Source organism: Heteronotia binoei, chromosome 6, assembly GCF_032191835.1.
Source record: "Heteronotia binoei isolate CCM8104 ecotype False Entrance Well chromosome 6, APGP_CSIRO_Hbin_v1, whole genome shotgun sequence".
In the NCBI taxonomy this organism is placed as follows: domain Eukaryota; kingdom Metazoa; phylum Chordata; class Lepidosauria; order Squamata; family Gekkonidae; genus Heteronotia; species Heteronotia binoei.
The window spans coordinates 8228004-8250792 of record NC_083228.1 but is presented as its reverse complement, the minus strand read 5'-3'; the positions used below and the strand labels follow the sequence as shown (position 1 = coordinate 8250792).

Here is a 22789-nt window from a genome sequence, read left to right as displayed (position 1 = left end):
GTTCCAGTGTCGCCTTCTTGCTTTAGGTGGTCAGAAAAAGCATCGGATGGGACGGGCCGCTCCTTGGGGTGTGAATGATGCTCCTGACGCAACGCTGCCAGGGCTTTCATAAGGCTCCCGTTACACCACAGGAGTCCTGCGTTCAGAGCTGCCGTCCCTGGAGTTATAATTAGCCACATGGCTGGAGAGGAAGGATTAAGCTGATGGGCTGCAAAAGGGCCTGTAAACATTGACAGATCCCCTAACCAAAAATCCAGAAAAACCATAAATAAAATTGTGATATAACGGACTGAACGTTACAATGAATAAAAGTCTTACAAAGGCAGTGTAAAAAAAATAAAAATAAAGTCAGCCTCAAAACAGTAGTAAAACATATGCGGATTTTAAAACCCACGGTAAAAATTAACACTGTACAACTTAATTACAGGAAAGCACTGCGGCTTGCTTGTAACGCAACTGACAGCTTAAAAGGGGCACTCCGAAATGAATCCCGCAATTGCGTCTGAACTCCCCCCTCCCCAAAATATCACCAGTGATTTAGGTAACTAAAACAACCCAATCCCCCCCCCGTCCTCCCCCGCCCAATTCTTCCAGTCGTCATCTACAGCAACTCAGAGGGCCTGTGGATGTTTCTAGACTGCTGTCTGTATCGGAAGTCAAGGTTGGGTCGGTAGACATCGAAGACACGTCGTTGACGGAGGACGACGAAGAGGGGTGCCGAGAGCCGTTGATCATTGCTGCACCTGTGCTATGAGAGACAGAGGAGCCAGTGAGTGACAGAGAGACCAGCCTCCTTTGGGGCTCATGCCCATCAGACACTGACTGTCCCAACTCATGCAACCAGCTGCTCATCATGTCTCATTAGCCACAGAGAATTAGAAGAAGAAGCAGCCTGCAGATTTATACCCCGTCCTTCTCTCTGAATCACAGGGTGACTTACGATCTCCTCTATCTTCTCCCCCACAACAGGCACCCTGCGAGGTGGGTGGGGCTGAGAGGGCTCTCCCAGCAGCTGCCCTTTGAAGGACAACTCCTCATGATAGCTCTGGCTGACCCAAGACCATTCCAGCAGGTGCAAAGGGAGGAGTGGGGAGTCAAACCCGGTTCTCCCAGATAAGAGAGCTCTGGCTGACCCAAGGCCATTCCAGCAGCTGCAAGTGGAAGAGTGGGGAATCAAACCCGGTTCTCCCAGATAAGAGAGCTCTGGCTGACCCAAGGCTATTCCAGCAGGTGCAAGTGGAGGAGTGGGGAATCAAACCCAGTTCTCCCAGATAAGAGAGCTCTGGCTGACCCAAGGCCATTCCAGCAGCTGCAAGTGGAGGAGTGGGGAATCAAACCCGGTTCTCCCAGATAAGAGAGCTCTGGCTGACCCAAGGCCATTCCAGCAGGTGCAAGTGGAGGAGTGGGGAATCAAACCCGGTTCTCCCAGATAAGAGAGCTCTGGCTGACCCAAGGCTATTCCAGCAGGTGCAAGTGGAGGAGTGGGGAATCAAACCCGGTTCTCCCAGATAAGAGAGCTCTGGCTGACCCAAGGCTATTCCAGCAGCTGCAAGTGGAGGAGTGGGGAATCAAACCCGGTTCTCCCAGATAAGAGAGCTCTGGCTGACCCAAGGCTATTCCAGCAGGTGCAAGTGGAGGAGTGGGGAATCAAACCCGGTTCTCCCAGATAAGAGAGCTCTGGCTGACCCAAGGCTATTCCAGCAGGTGCAAGTGGAGGAGTGGGGAATCAAACCCGGTTCTCCCAGATAAGAGAGCTCTGGCTGACCCAAGGCTATTCCAGCAGCTGCAAGTGGAGGAGTGGGGAATCAAACCCGGTTCTCCCAGATAAGAGAGCTCTGGCTGACCCAAGGCCATTTCAGCAGGTGCAAAGGGAGGAGTGGGGAGTCAAACCTGGTTCTCCCAGATAAGAGTCCGCACATTTAACCACTACACCAAACCGGCTCTCCACACTAGACATGCACCCGATGACATAAAAAAAAAAATGAAAAAGAAAACTGTCCATGGAATATTTTTTCCTCTAGAATAATCAGTAAAGTGCTTAGCACAAAGCTTAGAATTACTGCAGTGGCTCGGAACTCCCGCCGAATGCTTTCCAATTGACCGAGCGGGAGAGTTTACCACATTAGCTGAGTGCCGCCCTCACCTGCGTGGCCCCCGCTCAGCCCACCTGGTCAGAAATTGGAAGCTAGGCAGGGTCAATATTTGGATGGGAGACCGCCAAGGAAGCCCAGAGTCGCTACACACAGGTAGGCAACGGCAACCCCCCTCTGTTGGTCTCTTGCCTCGAAAACTCCAAGGGGTTGCCATACGTTGGCTGCGACTGGATGGCAGGCTCCACCACCGCTAGTGAAGTGCTATTTCTGACCGCTGGGGACATGCAGAATTGATTCCCAAGCCCTCTTTGCCTGCTGCAGATCTACCTGGTTACTACGGTGAAATGATCAGCCAGCCAGCCAGCCAAGTCTGGCCTCTGTCTGCAGCTGCGTCATCTCTTCCAACCAGGAAGCCCAACAGCATTGGCATTCCCTCCAAGCTGAGTGAGTGTGAGCTAGCTCACAGATTCGTAGCCTCCAGCTCACACTTTTTTGTCTTAGCTCAGGACAGATGACCCCCCAGAGCAAACTAACTTATGCAGCAGCTCACCACTTTAATGCCAGGAGCTCACAAAGTAGCATTTTTGCTCACAAGACTCCGCAGCTTAGAGGGAACACTGAGAAATGCAGGGATCTACTAGCCAAACAAGGCTGGTGTGGGAAGCTAGGCAGCTGCTTCTCAAAGCTGTCCTAAAAACCTGACCCTTCCTGTTGCCAAGAGGAGACGCCACCCCCGATGTGCCAGTCCCCTCCCTGGCATTCCAGGAGACCTGGATCTGTTTGTGCTTCTAAGCCACCTGCTACTTCCATCCAAAAGGGGCGTGATCAAGAGCTCAAGAGAAACAGACGTGTGTAACAAATAGACTGGAGGAGTTCTTCCCTTCATTTCTTTAGTTAGTGGTAACCAGAGCAAGAGTGCCGGTATTGTAACCAACCTAAAGGAGGCGGCTGCCCACGTATAACCCCGTTCTTGGTTCTCTCTTCCAGGTCCAGGACTTCCTTGTAGATCAACTCTGAAAATGCATTAGAGGCAGCATCACTTGCCCAGCATTCCAAACAAGCCAGAGAAGCACTCTCAAACGAGCCCTCAGGTGCCAGCTCTGGAGGCAGGCAACTCCTGCAAACAAGAAGCTGGCAGAGAATGAAGCATATCCCTTGAGTTCAGCAAGGCACCTCTTCCACACCACCAGACCTGGGCAGTGAAGAAGACAGCACTCCTCAGGAGTTATTCAGTGGCTCATTCTGCACATGCTCCTCAGGAACAAAACAAGCCAACTCACAGTTGATCCCGGAGCAGCTGTGAGTGGGGTTCTTATACGCCCCACCCTTAGAATCACAGAGTTGGAAGGGACCTCCAGGGTCATCTAGTCCAACCCCCAGCACAATGCAGGAAACTCACAAATGTTTAAAAAAGGTAAAGCACCAGTCGTTTCCGACTCTGGGGTGACTTTGCTCTCACAACGTTTTCACGGCAGACTTTTTACGGGGTGGTTTGCCATTGCTTTTCCCAGTCAACTCACAAATACCTCCTCCTAAATTCTCAGGCTCTTCAATGCAAAATAACTACACAGTAAAGCTGCAAAAGGGAACTCTCTCTTTCCATCCAAACGGAGCAAAGGTTTTTGAGTTCTACGTTACAAAAGGGCTCATAACCCTCTCCCTCTCCAAGCTGAGCAGGGTCAAGGGCAGGGCTTTTAAGGTCTGCAGTGCAAAACCGAGAGCTCCTTTCTCTTCCCCAGACCTCCTGGCCAGGAGGGGTGGAAGCGCAGCTTTTAATCTCTGGAATGCAAATGGGAGAGAGGAAAGAGCTAGTTTCTCTCCTTCCCCCCCCAAGCTGACAAACTAGGGGTGGAGAAACCTGAAGCAAAACCAGCTGGGCTTCTGTTCCCCATCCCCACGTATCTCAGCAAGTCTGGGAGGCAGCTAAGCTTGCAGAATGAGCAATCTTCCAGCTGATCAGCTGGGAGTTTGCTCCTGACCCTTCCCCCCGCCCTGTGCTAGATAACAGAGCAAAATTTTCCCAAGTCAACTCCCAAAGATGCCCTCATTGCTGGGAGTTGGCTTCTGATGGCTGCAAATAGCCTGTTCCTGTGAATGTGCAGAGACTGCAGATGGCTGTAAAGCCCACTGACCAATAGGCTGTCTGGTCACCGCTTGCAAAGAAGCAGCATAGCTCCGAGTGGGCAGCCGTGTTGGCCTGAAGCAGTGGAACAAAGTAGGAGTCAAGTTGCACCTTTGAGACCAACTCAGCTTTATTCAGGACGTAAGCTTTTGTGTGCTCCAAGCAAACTTCATCAGATGAGGAATCAGGTAGGGAGCAGAGCGACATATAGCTGGTAGGTAAACCACTGCCTACCAGCTATACGTAGCTCTGCTCACTGTAGCTGATTCCTCGTCTGATGAAGTGTGCTTGGAGCACATGAAGCCTCACGTTCTGAATAAAACCCTGTTGCTCTCAAAGGTGCAATTTGACTCCTACAAATGAGAAGCTTGTCAAAGTGGCAGCTCTCTAGGCATCTCTATTCCTAACACGGTTTATGAGGATGGCTGCAGTTCTCTTTAGAGTCTTCAAATAACAAGCTCAACACCACAAAGGCTTCATTATCGATAGCACTGCCTAGCCTCTCACCTGGAAGAGAAAAGAGGGCTCTCACCTTTCCATTCTTCTATCGTGTGCTCTCGTTCGTCTAACTGCTTGTCTGGTATCTTTGGAGGAGGCTGGGAACAGAACAGAACAGAACAGTTCAGGCTGAACACAGGCAGTACGAGTCACTCTAAAGAAAAGCCAACTCTCTCTCAATTTCAGAATAAACGGGGGACGGGTTCCGACAGGTTGACACCGGTGGGTTTACCTCTGCGCCTGATTCTTCATTCAGCACCAAAACGTGCTGTGCCTGTGTTAGGCCAGTAGCCAGCTATTATGGCTTGGTGGCTGAAGCAGAATCTTGGCATGATGGAAGTGACCCTGGCAAGGAAGGGAGTGTTGCCACCTTTGGATGGAGGGAAACGGTCACTGGCAGATTCAGTAAAAAGCATGAGAGTCCCAATGGATCCATCCCGCTTACTAAAGAACACCTGGGATTCAGAGGCTCACTATCTCTGGATGCAGAAGTTCCCTTCAGCCACTGTGGCTAGTAGCCACTAAGAGACCTCTCCTCCGTGAATCTGTCTAACCCCCCCCTTTAAAGCCATCTGCTCCTGTGGCCATCACTACATCCTTTGGCAGCAGACCCCACATTTCAGTCATCCCTTGCGTAAAGAAGTGTTTCTTTTTGTCCATCCTGAACCTATCGCTCATCCACCTGGGAGTAAAGATTTGGCGTGAGAGCTCCCGGCTGCTCTCTGAAGCAAATGGCATGACAGAATGACCATGGCACCCAGTGAAGCTAACAGAACCTCAGCTTTAGAACAGCCACATTTTCAAATTTAGAACATTCAAAAGCAGGAGGACGGTGAAAACTACAGCAAGAATGTTAAATATCAAATTATTTTAATGTTAAGGCTACCACTGTATTCTTCTTGTACTTTTCTGTTTTTCAATTTTTTATTGTATCATAGAGTTGGAAGGGACCTCCAGGGTCATCTAGCCCAACCCCCTGCACATTGCAGGAAACTCACAAACACCTCCCCCAAAATTCACAGGATCTTCATTGCTGTCAAATGGCCATCTAGCCTCTGTTTAAAAACCTCCAAGGAAGGAGAGCCCACCACCTCCCAAGGAAGCCTGTTCCACTGAGGAACCGCTCTAATGGTCAGGAAGTTCTTCCTAATGTTGAGACGGGAACTCTTCTGATTTAATTTCAACCCATTGGTTCTGGTCTGACCTTCCGAGGCCACAGAAAACAATTCCACACCATCCTCTATATGACAGCCCTTCAGGTACTTGAAGATGGTGATCACATCACCTCTCAGCTGCCTCCTCTCCAGGCTAAACATCCCCAGCTCCTTCAACTTTTCCTCATAGGACTTGGTGTCCATCTTCGTCGTACTCTTTTGGATATATAGCTTGTCTATATCCTTCTTAAAATGTGCTGCCCAAAGCTGAACACAAGACTCCAGGTGAGGTCTTATTAGAGCAGAGTAAAGCGATACCATCACATCACGTGATCTGGACACTATACTTCTATTGATACAGCCCAAAATTGCATTTGCCTTTTTAGCCACCGAATCACACGGTTGACTCATGTTCAGCATATGATCCACTAAGACCCCTAGATCCTTTTTGCACATACTACTGCTAAGACAAGTCTCTCCCATCCTATAACCATGCATTGGATTTTTCCTCCCTAAATGCAGAACTTTACATTTATCCCTGTTAATATTCATTGTATTGATTTTAGCCCAGTTTCCCAGCCTGTCCTGTTTCTGTCTTTTGTGTTTGCAACCCCTCCCAATTTAGTATCATCTGCAAATTTAATAAGCATTCCCTCTATTCCTTCATCCAAATCATTGATAAAGATGTTGAACAAAACAGGTCCCAGGACAGATCCTTGTGGCACTCCACTTGTCACTCCTCTCCAAGAGGATGAGGAACCATTCACAAGCACTCTTTGGGTACAATCCATCAACCAGTGACAGATCCACCTAACGGTAACAGAACCAAGCCACATTTTACCAGCTTGTCAACAAGGATAGTATGTGAATTCTTCTCAAAAGCCTTATTGAAATCAAGATAAATGATGTCTACAGCATTCCCTGATCCAGCAGGTAGTCACTTTCTCAAAAAAGGAGATCAGGTTAGTCTGGCATGACTTGTTCTTGAGAAAACCATTCTGGGTCTTAATAATCACATCCATTCTTTCTAAATGTTCCAGGACCGACTGTTTGATGATTTGTTCTAAAACTTTTCTAGGTATAGACGTCAAACTGACGGGTCGTCTTTTTCCCCCTTCTTGAAGATAGGGACAACATTCGCCCGCCTCCAATCTTCCGGCACCTCTCCTGTTCTCCAAGAATCCTCAAAAATAATAACCAGAAGCTTAGAAATTACATCCGCAAGCTCTTTTAGAACCCTTGATGCAATTCATCTGGCCCTGAGGATTTAGTTCCATTTAAAGATATTCCATGTGGAATTTTGATGTACACCACCTGAGCCTGTCCTACAGGGAGGGCGATTTAAAAATCAAACCAACAAACAAATAATTATTCTGCAATTGTAACTTGGCAATTCTGTACTTTGTAATCAACAAGAGCCCCCCCACCCCCCCACCCCAAAAGGCAAAATGAAGTACCGAGCCCAAAGTTCAGCAAATTCAATTTCTGCCTTTGAAGACATTTCATAATTAACCCCTGAGCCCCGTAGCGCAGAGTGGGAAAGGTGCAGTACTGCAGTCAGAGCCCTCTGCTCACAACCTGAGTTCGATCCCAGCGGAATCAGATTCAGGTAGCCGGCTCCAGGTTGACTCAGCCTTCCATCCTTCTGAGGTCGGGAAAATGAGGACCCTGCTTGCTAGGGGGGCGGAGTGTAGATGACTGGGGAAGGCAATGGCAAACCAGCCCATAAAAAGTCTGCCATGAAAACGTTGTGAAAGCAACGTCACCCCAGAGTCGAAAACGACTGGTGCTTGCACCGGGGACTACCTTGACCTTTTTCTCTGCAACTGTCTGCAGTCACTGTTTTCTTCCTCTCCGCTGCTTCACAGCTTACATTTTCCCTCTACTTTCAGTGTTTCTTGAGTGAGCCCGGACAATCGGAGATCACAAACTAGATGCAAAGACATCACAATGCTCTGCAGCAAATCATGTTTAGGAATTTGCTGTCATTGCTAGAATCCAGCAAAACCCAAGGGTCAATGTAAGAATCAGGGAGGAGGGGACATTTAGCCCTTTTCTTGACCCTTCCCCCTCGCCTAAAGAGTCCCTTCCTTCAGTTCTGATAAAGGTTTTCATAAAACTGCTTTAGCATGAGGGGGGGGGGTGGAATTAAACAGTTCCACTCCAAAGATTAAGTTGTCTTCAAGTCATCTATAACTATGACTTATGAACTGTTTTCTAATTTTTGTAATCTACCCTACTGGGTTGCTTTTGTATAGTCTTATGTCATCTATAACTATTACTTATGAACTGTTTCCTAATTTTTGTAATCTACCCTACTGGGCTGCTTTTGTATAGTCTTATGTTGACAGTTTTTACATCCTGCAATCCTCCTGCAGTCTTTGTGAGAAATGAGGACAATAAATACAGTTAACAGGCAAAGAAAGGGCACGTCACACGAGCTGCTTGCAGCAGACACATAAAGGCACTTCCAGCACTAAGCATTACAATTGGCGCAGGGAGCGGTACAGCATCCAAAGGCTACAACTTACAGCTTCTGCTTCCGAAGGGTCATACCAGACATTGATGTATGGGTGCTGCAGAGCTTCATCCACTGAGATTCTTTTTGATGCGTCGATCACCAGCATTTTGGACAACAAATCTCTGGCTTGACTGGCTGCAAGGGGAGCATCGAATTGACGACATATTTAAAAAGTGGAAGGAAAAAAGTTGTACAGGAAGTCGCAGGAGGAAATACACAGGGGTCATTTTGTAGAAAAATAGGTGGTGGAGCTCATCCGGGGATTGCTATGCAGCTGACCTGCTATTCAATGGACAAGGTAGGTAGGTGGGGGGGAGGAGGAAAGGGAACCCTCAGAAAGGTTCAGGAGCTGTGCTCCTGGGAGCTCCTGCTGAATTCAAGGCCTGGAAATACATCAGGGATAAGGCCAAATCCCATATTAACACAGGGCAGTTTAAGATTATTGTTGTAAGGTGCCTTGAATCATGGGGAAGGGTGGTTTGAGGTGGCCACTGAACAGCTGCACCAAATTAAATGTTTTTGTACGCTGTCTTTTTCCTAGCACTGGGTCTTCAATTCAAGGAACCTGACACCATGAAGACAGCTCCAGCCACTGATGTCAGAAGTCCTCTCCCCAACCACCCTCCAGGTCTAATGGCTGCCATGATGGCCCTGGGAGAGGGAGGAGCAGCTCCTACCCCCAAAGGATTCTACTTAATGCTGAGGGCCAGGTAGCTCCCCCCCCCTCCATTTTTATTCCTAGGGATTCAGCCCTTTTTTCACCTAAGATATGGGAAATCTGCAGTTCCTGGATCTTCCAGGCAGCAAGAGTGAATAACGAACGCACTGGGGAGAGAAGGGTGTGCCCAGTTCCTCATCGCAGGCCTTGGTGGCTGCTATTCCCCTTGGCTCCAGGGATGAAAGACATGGGCTCATATTTGGGTAACAAATTCACAGGCAAATGAAGGAGACCGCTGACTAAAAAAACAAATCCCATCTCTGCTTCTAGTTGAAAAGATGCTACCAAAGCTAACCAAAACACCACTCTCAAGGGTTCCCAGTGGGATGACTGCTTTGGCTCCCCCCACACCCCTCCTGAGGCAAGCTGACTTCTGGTATTCCAAGGAGGTCTCCCATCCAAGCACCGTATTTTTCGGACCATAAGGCGCTCCGGACCATAGGACGCACCTTCCTCCTGGGGGGCAATCCGCTGCCTCCGCCTCCGATCCCGGCTCTTCCCCCGCGCCTGCCTGCCTGGCTCCAGCTTCTTCCAGCAAGCGCTGGGATCGCTCCACGCTGCCCCCACCGCAAACCCAGCGCTTCGCGAGCGCCGGCTGTGGAGGGGGCAGCGTGCTTCCTCCGTGCCTGTCTGCCTGGCTCCAGCTCTGATGCTTAAAGCAAGCGCTGGGATAGGAGGGCGGAGGGAGCGATCCTGGCGCTTGCTGTAAGCATCAGAGCTGGAGCCAGGCAGACAGGCACGGAGGAAGCACGCTGTTCCCTCCACAGCCGGCGCTCGCGAAGCGCTGGGTTTGCGGAGGGGGCGGGTGCTTCCTCCGTGCCCGTCTGCCTGGCTCCAGCTCTGATGCTTAAAGCAAGCGCTGGGATCAGAGGGCAGAGGGAGCGATCCTGGTGCTTGCTGTAAGCGTCAGAGCTGGAGCCAGGCAGACAGGCACGGAGGAAGCACGCTGCCCTCTCCGCAGCCGGCGCTCGCGAAGCGCTGGGTTTGTGGTGGGGGCTGCATGGAGCGATCCCAGCGCTTGCTGGAAGAAGCTGGAGCCAGGCAGGCAGGCACGGGGGAAGCGCCGGGATCAGAGGCGGAGGCAACGGATCGCCCCCCCCCCCCCCCGAGGAAGATACCTTCGCTCCATAAGACGCACACACTTCCCCTCCACTTTTTTTGGGGGGGAAGTGCGTCTTATGATCCGAAAAATACGGCACTTGCCAGAGTCGACCCTGCCTAGCTTCCAGGATTTGACGAGATCAGGCTTGCCTGGGCAGGGCTACGCGAAAGAACATTCAAACTGTCACACCGCACAGATATCTCACCCTTCAGTTTGTTGTGCTCAGAGTCAACTGGAAACAGGACATCTGGGAAGAGCTTTTCGAAACTGTAGCCGGCATATTTCGGCCTGTTCTCCACGTACGTCCTGACGGTTGGCTGCAGCTTCTTCATGAATTCAGCGCATGGGGTCCCTAGTTGCTCAATAACTTTATTCCACTGGTCAATATCTGAGGTCAAGCAGCTGAGGAAAATATTACATCTCTAATGCTGAGAGCAAAGGGCTGTGTCAAAGCCAAAGCAATGAGCCCAGCAATTATGGCCGGCAATTACTGTATCAGAGCGACAATGATTTAGAAATTGCAAAGCTATTCCCTTTATCTAAGAACACGAGAGAAGCCACGTTGGATCAGGCCAACAGCCCATCCAGTCCAACACCCTGTGACCAAAACCCAGGGTGCCCCCACGAGGTCCACCAAAAGGGCCAGAACTCCAGAAGCCCTCCCATTGTTGCCCCCAAAGCACCAAAAACACAAACCATCACTGCCTCAGATATAATGTTCCATCTGACCATTGTGGCTAATAGCCGCTGGTGGACTCCTGCTCCCTATGTTTACCTACTTACCTGCGGGGTTTTTATTTCACTGCTATGCCAAGGAGCACATGGTTTTTTTCCCTTCCTCATTTTATACACTGAACTACCTTGACAAGCAGATAAAGCTGAGAGTGTATGACTGGTCCAAGGTCATTTAAGCCTGGGTTTCTCTGATCCAAGTCTACCATTCTGACCGCTGTACCACGCTGGCTTCCTTTTGACACGTTGCTTCTTAACAGCAGATCACAACAGCTAAGGCTGGGCAGAATCATACAGGAATGGTTTGGAAAAGCAACTATGTGAGATGCTCAAATATTTCAAAACTCAATCGAAACAGGCACTTGTGTCCTCCTACGGAATGGGAGGCTATTAATCTGCCCACCAAAGCAGAAAGAAAGGTCTGTCAGACTAACGATTTATTCTTATTTTCAAGAACCGTAAACCAGCGACACTCACACCGTGGCTCAGGAGCCACAAGTGTAGAGATGCTGTGGCTCTTCTGAACGCTGCTCCCTAATGAGAAGAAGAATACTGCAGATTTATACCCCGCCCTTCTCTCTGAAGCGGCTTACAATCTCCTATATCTTCTCCCCCCACAACAGACACCCTGTGAGGTGGGTGGGGCTGAGAGGGCTCTCCCAGCAGCTGCCCTTTCAAGGGCAACTCCTGCAATAGCTGTGGCTGACCCAAGGCCATTCCAGCAGCTGCAAGTGGAGGAGTGGGGAATCAAACCCGGTTCTCCCAGATAAGAGTCCGCGCACTTAACCATGACACGAAACTGGCTCAAAAGAACTGCACTGTTTGTCTTCAGTCTTATGCACACTTTATCTGAGAGTAACCCCTACAGAATAAAGTAGGACTTACATCTGAGTAAATGTGCATAGTAAGAGAGAGGCACTGCCTAGGTGGAATAGGAACAGCAAGGTTTCACAGGGTGTAACCTTCCTCCTGAGAGAAATACCTTCAGCTGCCTCTTTTCAACAAGCACAACGGAGAAGAAAATTAGAGGGCGGCCACACGGTAAATTGCATTTTGTATGCCCCCTTGAGCTCCATAAGGAAGAAAGGCAGCAAATAGAAATGCTTTAAACAAATAAATGCAGTCTTGGCTTCATCATTGTTCTCACCTTGCACCCATCCTGTCCTCATGCCTGTTTGCACAGATGACTTCTAAACACTTGACAAGCAGCCACTGTGCATTCCACGAGGGCCAGTTCAAAAGATAAGCAAACCTGACCCACTCCCAAGTTCACACACCTTTTGCAACCTTCAGGTGGTTCCAGGAGCCACTGTGTCTAACGCCACACTCCTGTCTGGAGCTGTTAAATACCATTTTCATTTCATTTATATCCCGCCCTACCCCACCAAAGCGGGCTCAGGGCGGCTCACAACATAAAAATTCTAACAATAAAATTCAAGAATTAAAATACAACAGTAATTTACATAATTAAAACAACTAATATATCAATACATCAATCAGTCTCAGTGCGCTATCTTATAGTCTTCCGTCAGAATATTTCAATGTTTCAATGCCGGTCAGTTTAAGCCAACCAGAAGAGGACTGTCTTACAGGCCCTGAGGAACTGTCTAATGTCCCGCAAGGCTCTGACCTCTTCGGGTAACTGGTTCCACCAGTAAGGGGCTGTGATCGAGAAGGCCCTGTCCCTAGTTGACTTCAACCGGGCCTCCTTTGGCCCGGGGATTACAAGCAGATTTCTAGAGCCAGATCGCAGCACTCTCTGGGGGGCATATGGGAAGAGACGGTCCCTAAGGTGGGCAGGTCCTAGGCCATATAGGGCTTTAAAGGTAATAACCAGCACCTTGTACCGGACTCGGTATATTATTTTTAAAACAATTGCTGCCTCTGCTGCCCCAATGTCACCCCTCTCAGAAATCTCTCCTCCCCTCAGTACTATTGAATAGCTGACTGGTTTATGGTGTTAAACTGAGTCAGTGAAATACCACAAAAGTGCCCCTCCCCCTGGCCTGCAATGCTCACTCGTCTCTATCTTGAAAACATATTTCATTCAGCCATACAAAAAAGCACATATACAAATTAGCAGGATTTTAATAACTAACAGTCCACAGGAAGAGCGTGAGGGTCACCCACTCTTCATCTGATATTCTGTTCTGGGTAGGGAGGTGATCTCAAGGTAAAGGAACTGAGGGCAGCCCCCAGACATGGAGGGATCACTCTCTGCTGGGTTCAGACTTACAGGTGTACCAAGATTCTGCAGGGGTGGGGCGCTGACTAAATGATCCAAATGGTTTACAGACGGCCTTAGGCAATTCCCCTATTGCAATGCCCTTGTTGACCTCTAGAACGAAGAGATGACTTGGGTGGCTCACATGCTTTCTCCTAGCACCCTCTCCAGTTTACTGATGGGTTGCAGGAGATAATGAGACAAGAGAGGTGCAAGTCATAACCCAATATTATGGATGACAAAATTGTCTAAAAAAGTAAGAAGATGGAGATTAAATGAAGATTTACTACAAAATAAAGAATTAGTGACATCTCTAGAAAATGAAACTAAAGCTTTCTTCCAAATAAATGATAAAGATGATATAGAATTTCAGATGGTGTGGGATGCTTATAAAGCCGTAATGAGAGGAATATTGATTACATTAAACAATAAGAACAAAAGGGCAAAAGAAAAACAGATGTTGGACATTCAAAAGGGGAGGGACGGTGGCTTAGTGGTAGAGCATCTGCTTGGGAAGCAGAAGGTCCTAGGTTCAATCCCTGGCATCTCCAAAAAAGGGTCCAGGCAAATAGGTGTGAAAAACCTCAGCTTGAGACCCTGGAGAGCCGCTACCAGTCTGAGTAGACAATACTGACTTTGATGGACCAAGGGTCTGACTCAGTATAAGGCAGCTTCATATGTCCATATGTCATATGTCCAAAATGAAATAAAGAAAAAAGAAGGGGAACTGAGGAAAAGGCCAGATAAAAAGAAAATTATAAGGAAGATTACAATACTAGAAGCACAAATGAGACATTTGTTAAATAAGGAATTGGAATGGAATTTGAAAAAATTACAACAGAAGTCCTTTGAGGAAGCGAATAAACCTGGAAAGTATTTGGCCTGGCAACTGAAGAAAAAGAGAGGAAGTAAATTATTAATAAAATTGTGGTTGATGGAAGAGAGATGGTAGATCAAGAAGGAATAAAGAGAGAATTTTTCAAGTACTATGCTAAATTATTTAAAGGTGTTAAAGTAAAGAAGGAAAGGATGGAAGCGTATTTGCAAAAGATTAAAATAGCACCCTTAACTGAATACCGGTATATGAAAAAAATTTTGAATGATCCAATTGAAAAAATAGAAATTGAAGCAGCGATTAACGCAATGAAAATTGGAAAAGATGGATATACGGCAAAAAAATTTAAAATTTTTAAAGAAGAATTAGTACCAAAACTTCAAAAATTGATGAATATGATAAGAATAAAAGGGAAAATACCAAATACATGGAAGGAAGCTGTAATTTCTTGGATTCCTAAGGAAGATAGAGATGTCACGAATGTAAAGAACTATAGACCAATTTCATTACTAAATAATGACTATATATACAAGAATTTTGGCAGAACGACTTAAACAATATTTAATAAATTTCATAAAGGAAGACCAAGCGAGATTTCTCCCTAAAAGGCAAACAAGAGACAATATTTGAACTGCTGTAAATATTGTAGAATATTATGAAAGACATCCAGAGAAGGAAGTGGCATTATTCTTTGCGGATGCAGAGAAAGCTTTTGACAATTTGAACTGGGACTTTATGGTAGCAGTAATGGAGAAAATAGAGTTGGGGGAAAACTTTATAAGAATAATAAAGGCAATATATACTGAACAACGTACAAGCTTATGTATAAATGCAGATCTTACAGATGAAATGATAATCAGCAAAGGTACAAGACAAGGTTGTCCGCTTTCACCTTTGTTGTTTATAATGACTCTTGAAAGTTTATTGATGCAAATACAAGATGATAAAGAAATAAAAGGGTTGAGAGTTAAAGGATTTATTTACAAATAGAGCATTTGCAGATGATATAATGTTTATAAATGAAAATCCTACACAAGTAACAACTTTGTTTTTAGCTAAAATACAAGAATATGGAGAACTGGCGGGATTTTATGTTAATAAAGAAAAATCAAAATTTTTATGTAAAAATATGCAAGTAAATAAACAAAAGGAGTTGCAGAGACTAGCAGGATGTGAAGTTACCTCTAAAGTAAAACATTTGGGTGTGGAAATAACAATGAAGAATATTGACCTGTTCAAAAACAACTATGAAAAGCTATGGCGTAAAATGGTTGAAGATATGATAAAATGGAATAAGCTTAACTTGTCATTGCTTGGAAGAATAGCTGCAATTAAGATGAATATTTTGCCGAGAATAATGTATTTGTTTCAAACTATTCGATTGTGAAAGACAGTAAACAATTTAACAAATGGCAAAGGAAGATCTCGGAATTTGTATGGGCTGGGAAGAAACCAAGGATTAAAATGAATGTTTTAATAGATGGTAAAGAAAGAGGAGGATTCCAATTACCAGATTTAAGATTATATCATGAAGCAGTTTGTTTAGTGTGGATAAAAGATTGGGTGACACTATTGAATAAAAAACTTTTAGTGTTGGAAGGTCATGGAAATAAATTCGGCTGGCACACTTATATATATTATGGGAAGAAAAAGATGGATAGATTTTTCTCTCACCATTATATAAGAAATAATTTGTTGAATACCTGGATGAAATATAAGAAAGAAAACCATTATGGATATTGCCAGCAGAAGTGATAAAAATAACAGCTGAGACAGGTGAGGAAAAATGGCTGTCATACAATCAACTATTAAAAATACAAAGTGGCAAAATAGAACTGAAAACTGCTGTGGAGTTGAATAACAAATACGATTAGTTTCAAATGCAACAAATAAAGAGTTTGGTGGAAAATGATATTAAAACTGAAGGAATAAGACGAGAGCAAACAGAAATGGAAAAAGTTCTGCTTGGAGTTAATGACAAATTAATTTCAAAAACTTATGTTACTTTTAAAATGGTCTACAGAAGATGAAATAGTGAAATCTCAAATGATTATATGGGCAATAAATGTAAATAAAGAAATACAGATGGATACATGGGAATATTTATGGAAGAACTCTATGAAACTTTCAACATGTCAGAGTATTAAAGAGAACTGTTTTAAAATGATGTATAGATGGTATATGACTCCTAAAAAATTGACAAAGATGAATAACAAGATGCCAGACAGATGTTGGAAATGCAAAAAACATGAAGGTTCTTTCTACCATATGTGGTGGACTTGTGAAAGAGCGAAAAAGTATTGGCAGATGATTCAACAAGAAATTTCTAGGATCTTGGGATATGAATTCAAGAAAGCTGCAGAGACTTTTCTGTTGGGATTACAAATGGAAAAATTTCCAAAAGAAGATAGAACTATAATTTGGTACTTGCTTTCAGCTGCAAGGACACTATATGCACAGTTACGGAAGCAAGAAAAAATACCAGAAAAATGGGATTGGATTGTAAAAGTTATGACATGGAGTGAGATGGACAAATTAACAAGAACTTTAAGAGACTATGATTTAGTAGATTTTAAAAGGGAATGGAAAAAATTTAGAAGTTATGTAGAAGACGAGTGGAAAGTAAAAGGACTTTGGACAATTTTTGATAATGATTAAACTTTAGAAGAAAGAAGAATATTAATTTTAGTTCTTAGTAATTAAGGGTACCTTTTAATGTTAGTATTTTGAGTAAATAACACTGGCAGGGGTCAAGTAACGGGGGGAGGGGTGATTAGAAAGAAGCATATGGGATAGATGAAAAGAAGTTATTAATGGAAATTGTTACCATATGTTATCAATAAAATTGTTTAAACAAAAAGAGAGATGCTTCTCGACAGTGGAGAAAGAACTGTGAGGAGTCGGATGAGACATGGGCTAGAGCTTGTTTTAAAAGTTTGCTATGCACTGGTGGTGGTGCTGAAAAGAAACAACACTTCTTTGCCACCACAGCGCAGGCCAGTGGAGCTATTCCAGGAGGTTTGATGCCTGGTGGGAACCAGCCTTCAGGAGGAGGTGAACTACTTGGTGGCCCCCTCTGACCAGCTTGCTCGATATTTTGCAGACAAAATCTCACACAAGACTTGGACTCTACATTAGTACTGAACAAGTCGGTGCTGGCTTGGGGTGATAATTTTTGGTTTATTCAGTTGGAGGAGGTGGACTAGAGTCTTGGATGCCTGAAACATACCACCTGCTCGTATGAACATAGGAACATAAGAGAAGCCATGTAGGATCAGGCCAATGGCCCATCCAGTCCAACACTCTGTGTCTCATAAGAACATAAGAGAAGCCATGTTGGAACAGGCCAATGGCCCATCCAGTCCAACACTCTGTGTCACACAGTGGCCAAAACCCAGGTGCCATCAGAAGATCTACCAGCAGAAACAGAAGTCCTCCCACTCTTGCCCCCCCAAGTACCAAAAAGATAAAGCATCACTGCCCCAGACATGAGAAGCCATGTTGGATCAGGCCAATGGCTCGTCCAGTCCAACACTCTGTGTCACACAGTGGCCATCAGGAGGTCCACCAGTGAGGCCAGGACAATAGAAGCCCTCCCACTGTGCCCCCCCCAAGCACCACAAATACAGAGCATCAGTGCCCCAGACAGAGAGTTCCAATGATAAGCTGTGGCTAATAGCCACTGATGGACCTCTGCTCCATATGCTTATCCAATCCCCTCTTGAAGCTGTCTATGCTTGTAGCCGCCGGCACCTCCTGTGGCAGTGAATTCCATGTGTTAATCACTCTTTGGATGAAGAAGTACTTTGGTTTATCAGTTCTAAGCCGACTGCTCAGCAATTTCATTGAATGTCCACAAGTTCTCATATCATGAGAAAGGGAGAAAAGTACTTCTTTCTCTACCTTCTCTATGATTCTTGGTTTGTCCCACTTGGACAATCAGCACAACAATCCAGAACTGGTCTTTAAAGCAAACAGCATTATATAAAGCTGTGATCTTCCTAATGGAAACATTTAAAGAATTATGATTTTAAAACCGCAGCAGTTAGCAGATAGGCTTATTGGGCAGTTGAAAAGGAAAAATGCCTGAATACATGTTGAGCTTTCAGATTTCCATTCCAGGCTCATAGCAAGGATACGGTCTGTACCAGGGAATAATACACCACCTTTGATCATTTCTCCCATGATGCACCCCACTGACCAAATGTCAACTGAAAACAAAATGCAATGATGTTAAACTCACTGAAAGAAAGGCAGGAAGGGCTTTAAAGGACCGGGGGAAGGAACTAACAAACCAAGTGATTAAAAAAAGCAATGCCAGATGATAATGGATGAGGGTGAAGATGTGTTACTAGACCAGCAGAGACTATTTCCTACTGCTAGATGCAGCCTCAGTAGAACCAAATTGTTATGCCGAAGGAAATAATTCACAGGCCTTTAAGGAAGTTACAGAAAGGTGCCCCGGAAGCATTTGCCCAAGAGGAAATCATTAACCAACCACCAAGAAAAGCCACCAAAAGTTCAGCAACGCTGCAGCAGCATAAGGATACAGTCCCTTCCTGGAAAGAGGATTTTGTGGCAAACCATTTCTCCCATAATGCACCCAACAGACCATATATCCACTATGTTTGAAGCACAAAAAAAGAGAAGCAAAGCAAACCATCACTAGAAATAAAAAAAAAAAAGCAGCAAGACAAGATTGCATCCTATCAAAGTGCAGAGAAAAGCACCAAAGGAATCATGGTATTGAGCCAGGGGATCTATTTTAGAGCGCGCACACAGACGCAAAGTGCAATTTGCTAGAGAAATCTCTTAGGTGTAATCCTATGGAAATAAAACAGAACCGTTTAATAGAAACACTGCATTTTTGCACGGCTCCCAGATATTTCTCCGACCTTCAGCACAGGAGAAGTCCTGGGAACATGGTCATCTTTTTCGTATTTGGTTCACAAAGGAACGGTGAATAAGCAGCTGTAACTTAACTGTTTTTCCAAAGGCTGGCATTAGTAGGCATGGTACAGAAAGCAATTTACAGGTCATCTAAGAGGTTTGAAAACAGCTTGGAAAAGGTCTGGAGGCAATATAGCTTTTCAGTAATCAGTTGGCCATTTCAGTTTCCTGAGGCACAGCTGGGCCACCTCTGTTGAAGACCAACATGCACACAAAAGGTGATATCTAGAATTAGACTTCTTTGGTCTTAAAGGTGCCACTGGACTCAAACCTCGTTCTGGACTCAAACCTGGCTACCCACCTGAATAAAACTAAAGTATTACTAGCAAAGCTTAACTAGCAAGCTATCATAAACTGCATTTAAAAAAGATTGCAGGGGAAAAAACCCTGCTTAGCTTTTGTATTCGTCTTTCTCGTATTACAAGAGCTTCTCAAATAGCTAATATTGAAAGTCATCCCCTCCCCCTTGAATAACACAACCCACAAGGGCTATTTTTGTAGAAAAAGCCCAGCAGGACCTCATCTGCATATTAGGCCACACACCCTGATGTTCAGCCAGCCAGAACTGTGCTCCTGCTCAAAAAAAGTCCTGCAAATTCACAGACCCTGCGGCTATCACTGTGAAATACATGTGACAATCAAAATATTTTAATTTTTCATGGGACAGTATCTCCTTTGCAAAGAGATGAGAACATTTAAAACATCTTGTTTTCATTTTTGAAATCTGTAGCTGCCGGTTGATGCCAAATGCCCCTGACATCCATGCAACAGGTTTAGTCTGAAGGGAATTAACTGCTGATTGTGCAGCCCAGAAGGCAGACGGCAGGGCTTCCCATTCCCCCCATGCAGCAGAAGACCGACATCTCGACGACACACGTCCCGTTCCAGAATTCATGTGCATATTGCATTTTTTGAATTATCTCCCATGCAATGTTCCCTGGAAGCTGCAGAGTCTTGTGAGCAAAAATTCTACTTTGTGAGCTACCGGCATTAAAGTGGTGAGCTACTGCACAAATCATTTTGCTCTGCGGTCATCCTACCTGAGCTAAGACAAAAATGGGTGAGCTGGAGGCTAAAAATCCGTGAGCTAGCTCATGCTAACTCAGCTTAGAGGGAACCCTGCTCCCATGCTAAACCCCTCTGTGAGAAAGAAAAGGTAGGCAGATGAAGATTCCAGCTATGTTACTTTTCTTCTTGCAAAGCAGGGGGGTGGGGAGAGATCCATTGTATATGGAGGCCAGAGTTCTTTAAAAAACAATGTACAGGGCAAACAGATGCCCTGCAAATAATACATTTCCCCTAAACTCTGTCTCTAATGGGGTCTGCAAAGAACAAGACCATGCAGGCTTAGTTGAGAAGCCTTGTAAGGAACCCTGGCATAAAGGAGGTTACCTGTAAGAACACCTTGCTCTGCAAGGGCAAAGGGGGAGGGGGTCTTCCTCCCCCAGGGTATTACCACTGAGACTTGCAGCTGCCTGACCATCAGAGAGGGAAGGAGGCTGCATTACAGCTGTGACCACCTGTACCAAGTTACCATCCTCATTTTTAGTGAGCTGACTCTGGAGCCAGCTTGAAGACAGAGACACAAGCTGCCAAAAAATGGGCAGGTGCCGTCTTGTCCCGCCTCTTCCTTTAAAAAAAAAAAAACAGTGGCTTTGGTTTCAGTGCACTTCTTTAAAATCCATGATGCTGTTACCTGTTTTAGGTTGCCACTTTAGTAAAAGGGGAAAGATAGGATGCCAGTATTTAAAACACAAGCATAAATTTTCATCATCTAGAGACAAATGAAGAATTTTGGACGACTCTGTGTAGATGTGGAATGGCAGAAGAGCAGTGGGATGCGAGTGGGGAAGCTGCGGGGAGTCATTCCAAGGCGACAAACCCTGCACACAACCATGGTGTTGCAAACAAAACCAAGAGCCTAGTGGCAGCGTAAAAACTAAAAATATTTGCAACGAACTACTTGAGACAATTTTACTAGCAGCATCTCAAAATGTTGCAGAAAGGAAAAAGATAACCAAGTCTTCACCCTATCCACCATATTAAGATGTTTCATCTTAAAGGAAAGCATTTAAAGTGACCCAACTAATGGTAACAGCAGTTCAGTGACGCAATTGCTGTGAAAGATCATGTCAAGAAAAGGCGTGCTGAAGCAGTGACAGTGAACACATCATGCCCAACGCAAAGCATCTACAAGCGTTTTTGCTTTGCTATTTTAATTAAACACCAAGAATGCCAGAACTTTGGTGGCTCCATATAGACTCCATGTAGACTTCAGCCAAATGGTCTCCAGTAACACACGAGAATGGTGTTACAGAAAGACAGCTTGGAGTGTTTTTCAGAGGTGGAATTTTGCCGACTTCGCCAAGCACTGTTTTGATGAATGTGTAAAAACCACAGCAGTTAATCCTGAGTTGCATTCACAGACCTCAGTTGCACAATCTAATATGGGTGCTCGAGCAGGTTGTTTCTTCTAATCCAGGGGTGGGGAACAGTGGCACTCCGGATGTTTTTTTGCCTACAACTCCCATCAGCCCCAGCCAGCATGGCCAGTGGCTGGGGCTGATGGGAGTTGTAGGCAAAAAAAAAAACATCTGGAGAGCCACTGTTCCCCACCCCTGCACTAATCGAAATACTTCTAGAAAAACATTTCTCCATCTAAACAAGAGATGGCTATCTAGCCACTCACGTCTTTCTGATATAAATCAACATTGTAAAGCCCGCTGAGTAATTCCTCTCTGCCGTGATAGTTAAGACTATTATTTAATGGCAATCCTTATAGATTTCCTCTCAGTATAAATACCTGTGCAGGCATTCCTCATCCCTCATTTCATCCTGAAAGAGAAATCAGGCATTTGCAAATCTATCCACTTGGATGCAGAGCCAACCTCGACACATTCTTTACTTAAGAAGAAGAAGAAGATATTGGATTTATATCCCGCCCTCCACTCTGAAGAGTCTCAGAGCGGCTCACAATCTCCTTTACCTTCCTCCCCCACAACAGTCACCCTGTGAGGTGGGTGGGGCTGGAGAGGGCTCTCACAGCAGCTGCCCTTTCAAGGACAACCTCTGCCAGAGCTAATGGCTGACCCAAGGCCATGCTAGCAGGTGCAAGTGGAGGAGTGGGGAATCAAACCCGGTTCTCCCAGATAAGAGTCCGCACACTTAATCACTACACCAAACTGGCTCTCCAGGCTGGCTCTCCAGGCTGGCACTTAAAGGCTGGCACTCTCTGTGCTATGACAGTTAAAGATGTGTCTCAGGGAGGTGGGATGGGTTACCAATGCCTAGCACACTGCCTTGTCTTTTACTACAATTCTTAACTATTATCTATAACTATTTGGGCTTCCAGAGGTAAGAAAATCCTGACTGTTCTCTTGAACATTGATCTCGTTAATTCATGTTTGCATTCTTTGCATGCTGTTGTTGGCAAGAAGTAACTCAGCTGCATCTCAAACAACACTTAAGTTGCTGATCAAAGCAAACTTTCAAAACAGAGAGAAATGAGTTTCTTATTGTCAAAAGAAGCCCAAACAGCATTCTACATTTTGTCTGAACACTATCACCAATGTAAAAAAAAAGGTAAAGGTAGTCCCCTGTGCAAGCACCAGTCATTTCTGACTCTGGGGTGACGTCGCATCACGACATTTTCACGGGGTGGTTTGCCCTTGCCTTCCCCAGTCATCTACACTTTCCCCCCAGCAAGCTGGGTGCTCATTTTACTGACCTCGGAAGGATGGAAGGCTGAGTCAACCGTGAGCCAGCTACCTGAATCCAGCTTCTGCCAGGATCAAACTCAGATCATGAGCAGAGCTTGGACTGCAGTACTGCATCTTACCA

The 22789-nt window shown here is 45.5% G+C and overlaps 1 protein-coding gene across 4 annotated transcripts in view; it reads right to left on the bottom strand.

The window, feature by feature from the left end:
* Positions 1–366: 366 nt before the first annotated feature.
* MAPK8 (mitogen-activated protein kinase 8) overlaps positions 367–22789 on the bottom strand; it is a 34582-nt gene continuing 12159 nt past the window's right edge. For 2 of the 4 annotated variants that reach the window (XM_060241012.1, XM_060241015.1), the window contains exons 6-11: positions 18139–18210; positions 10414–10596; positions 8399–8523; positions 4748–4811; positions 3029–3106; positions 578–743 (exon numbers count right to left, since the gene is read on the bottom strand). In XM_060241012.1, coding sequence (XP_060096995.1) covers positions 598–743; positions 3029–3106; positions 4748–4811; positions 8399–8523; positions 10414–10596; positions 18139–18210 — 668 coding nt within the window. In that variant the 3' untranslated portion in view covers positions 578–597. Of the gene's footprint in view, positions 749–3028; positions 3107–4747; positions 4812–8398; positions 8524–10413; positions 10597–18138; positions 18211–18549; positions 18622–22789 lie in introns of all 4 variants that reach the window. The other 2 variants (XM_060241014.1, XM_060241013.1) reach the window with 2 other exon arrangements.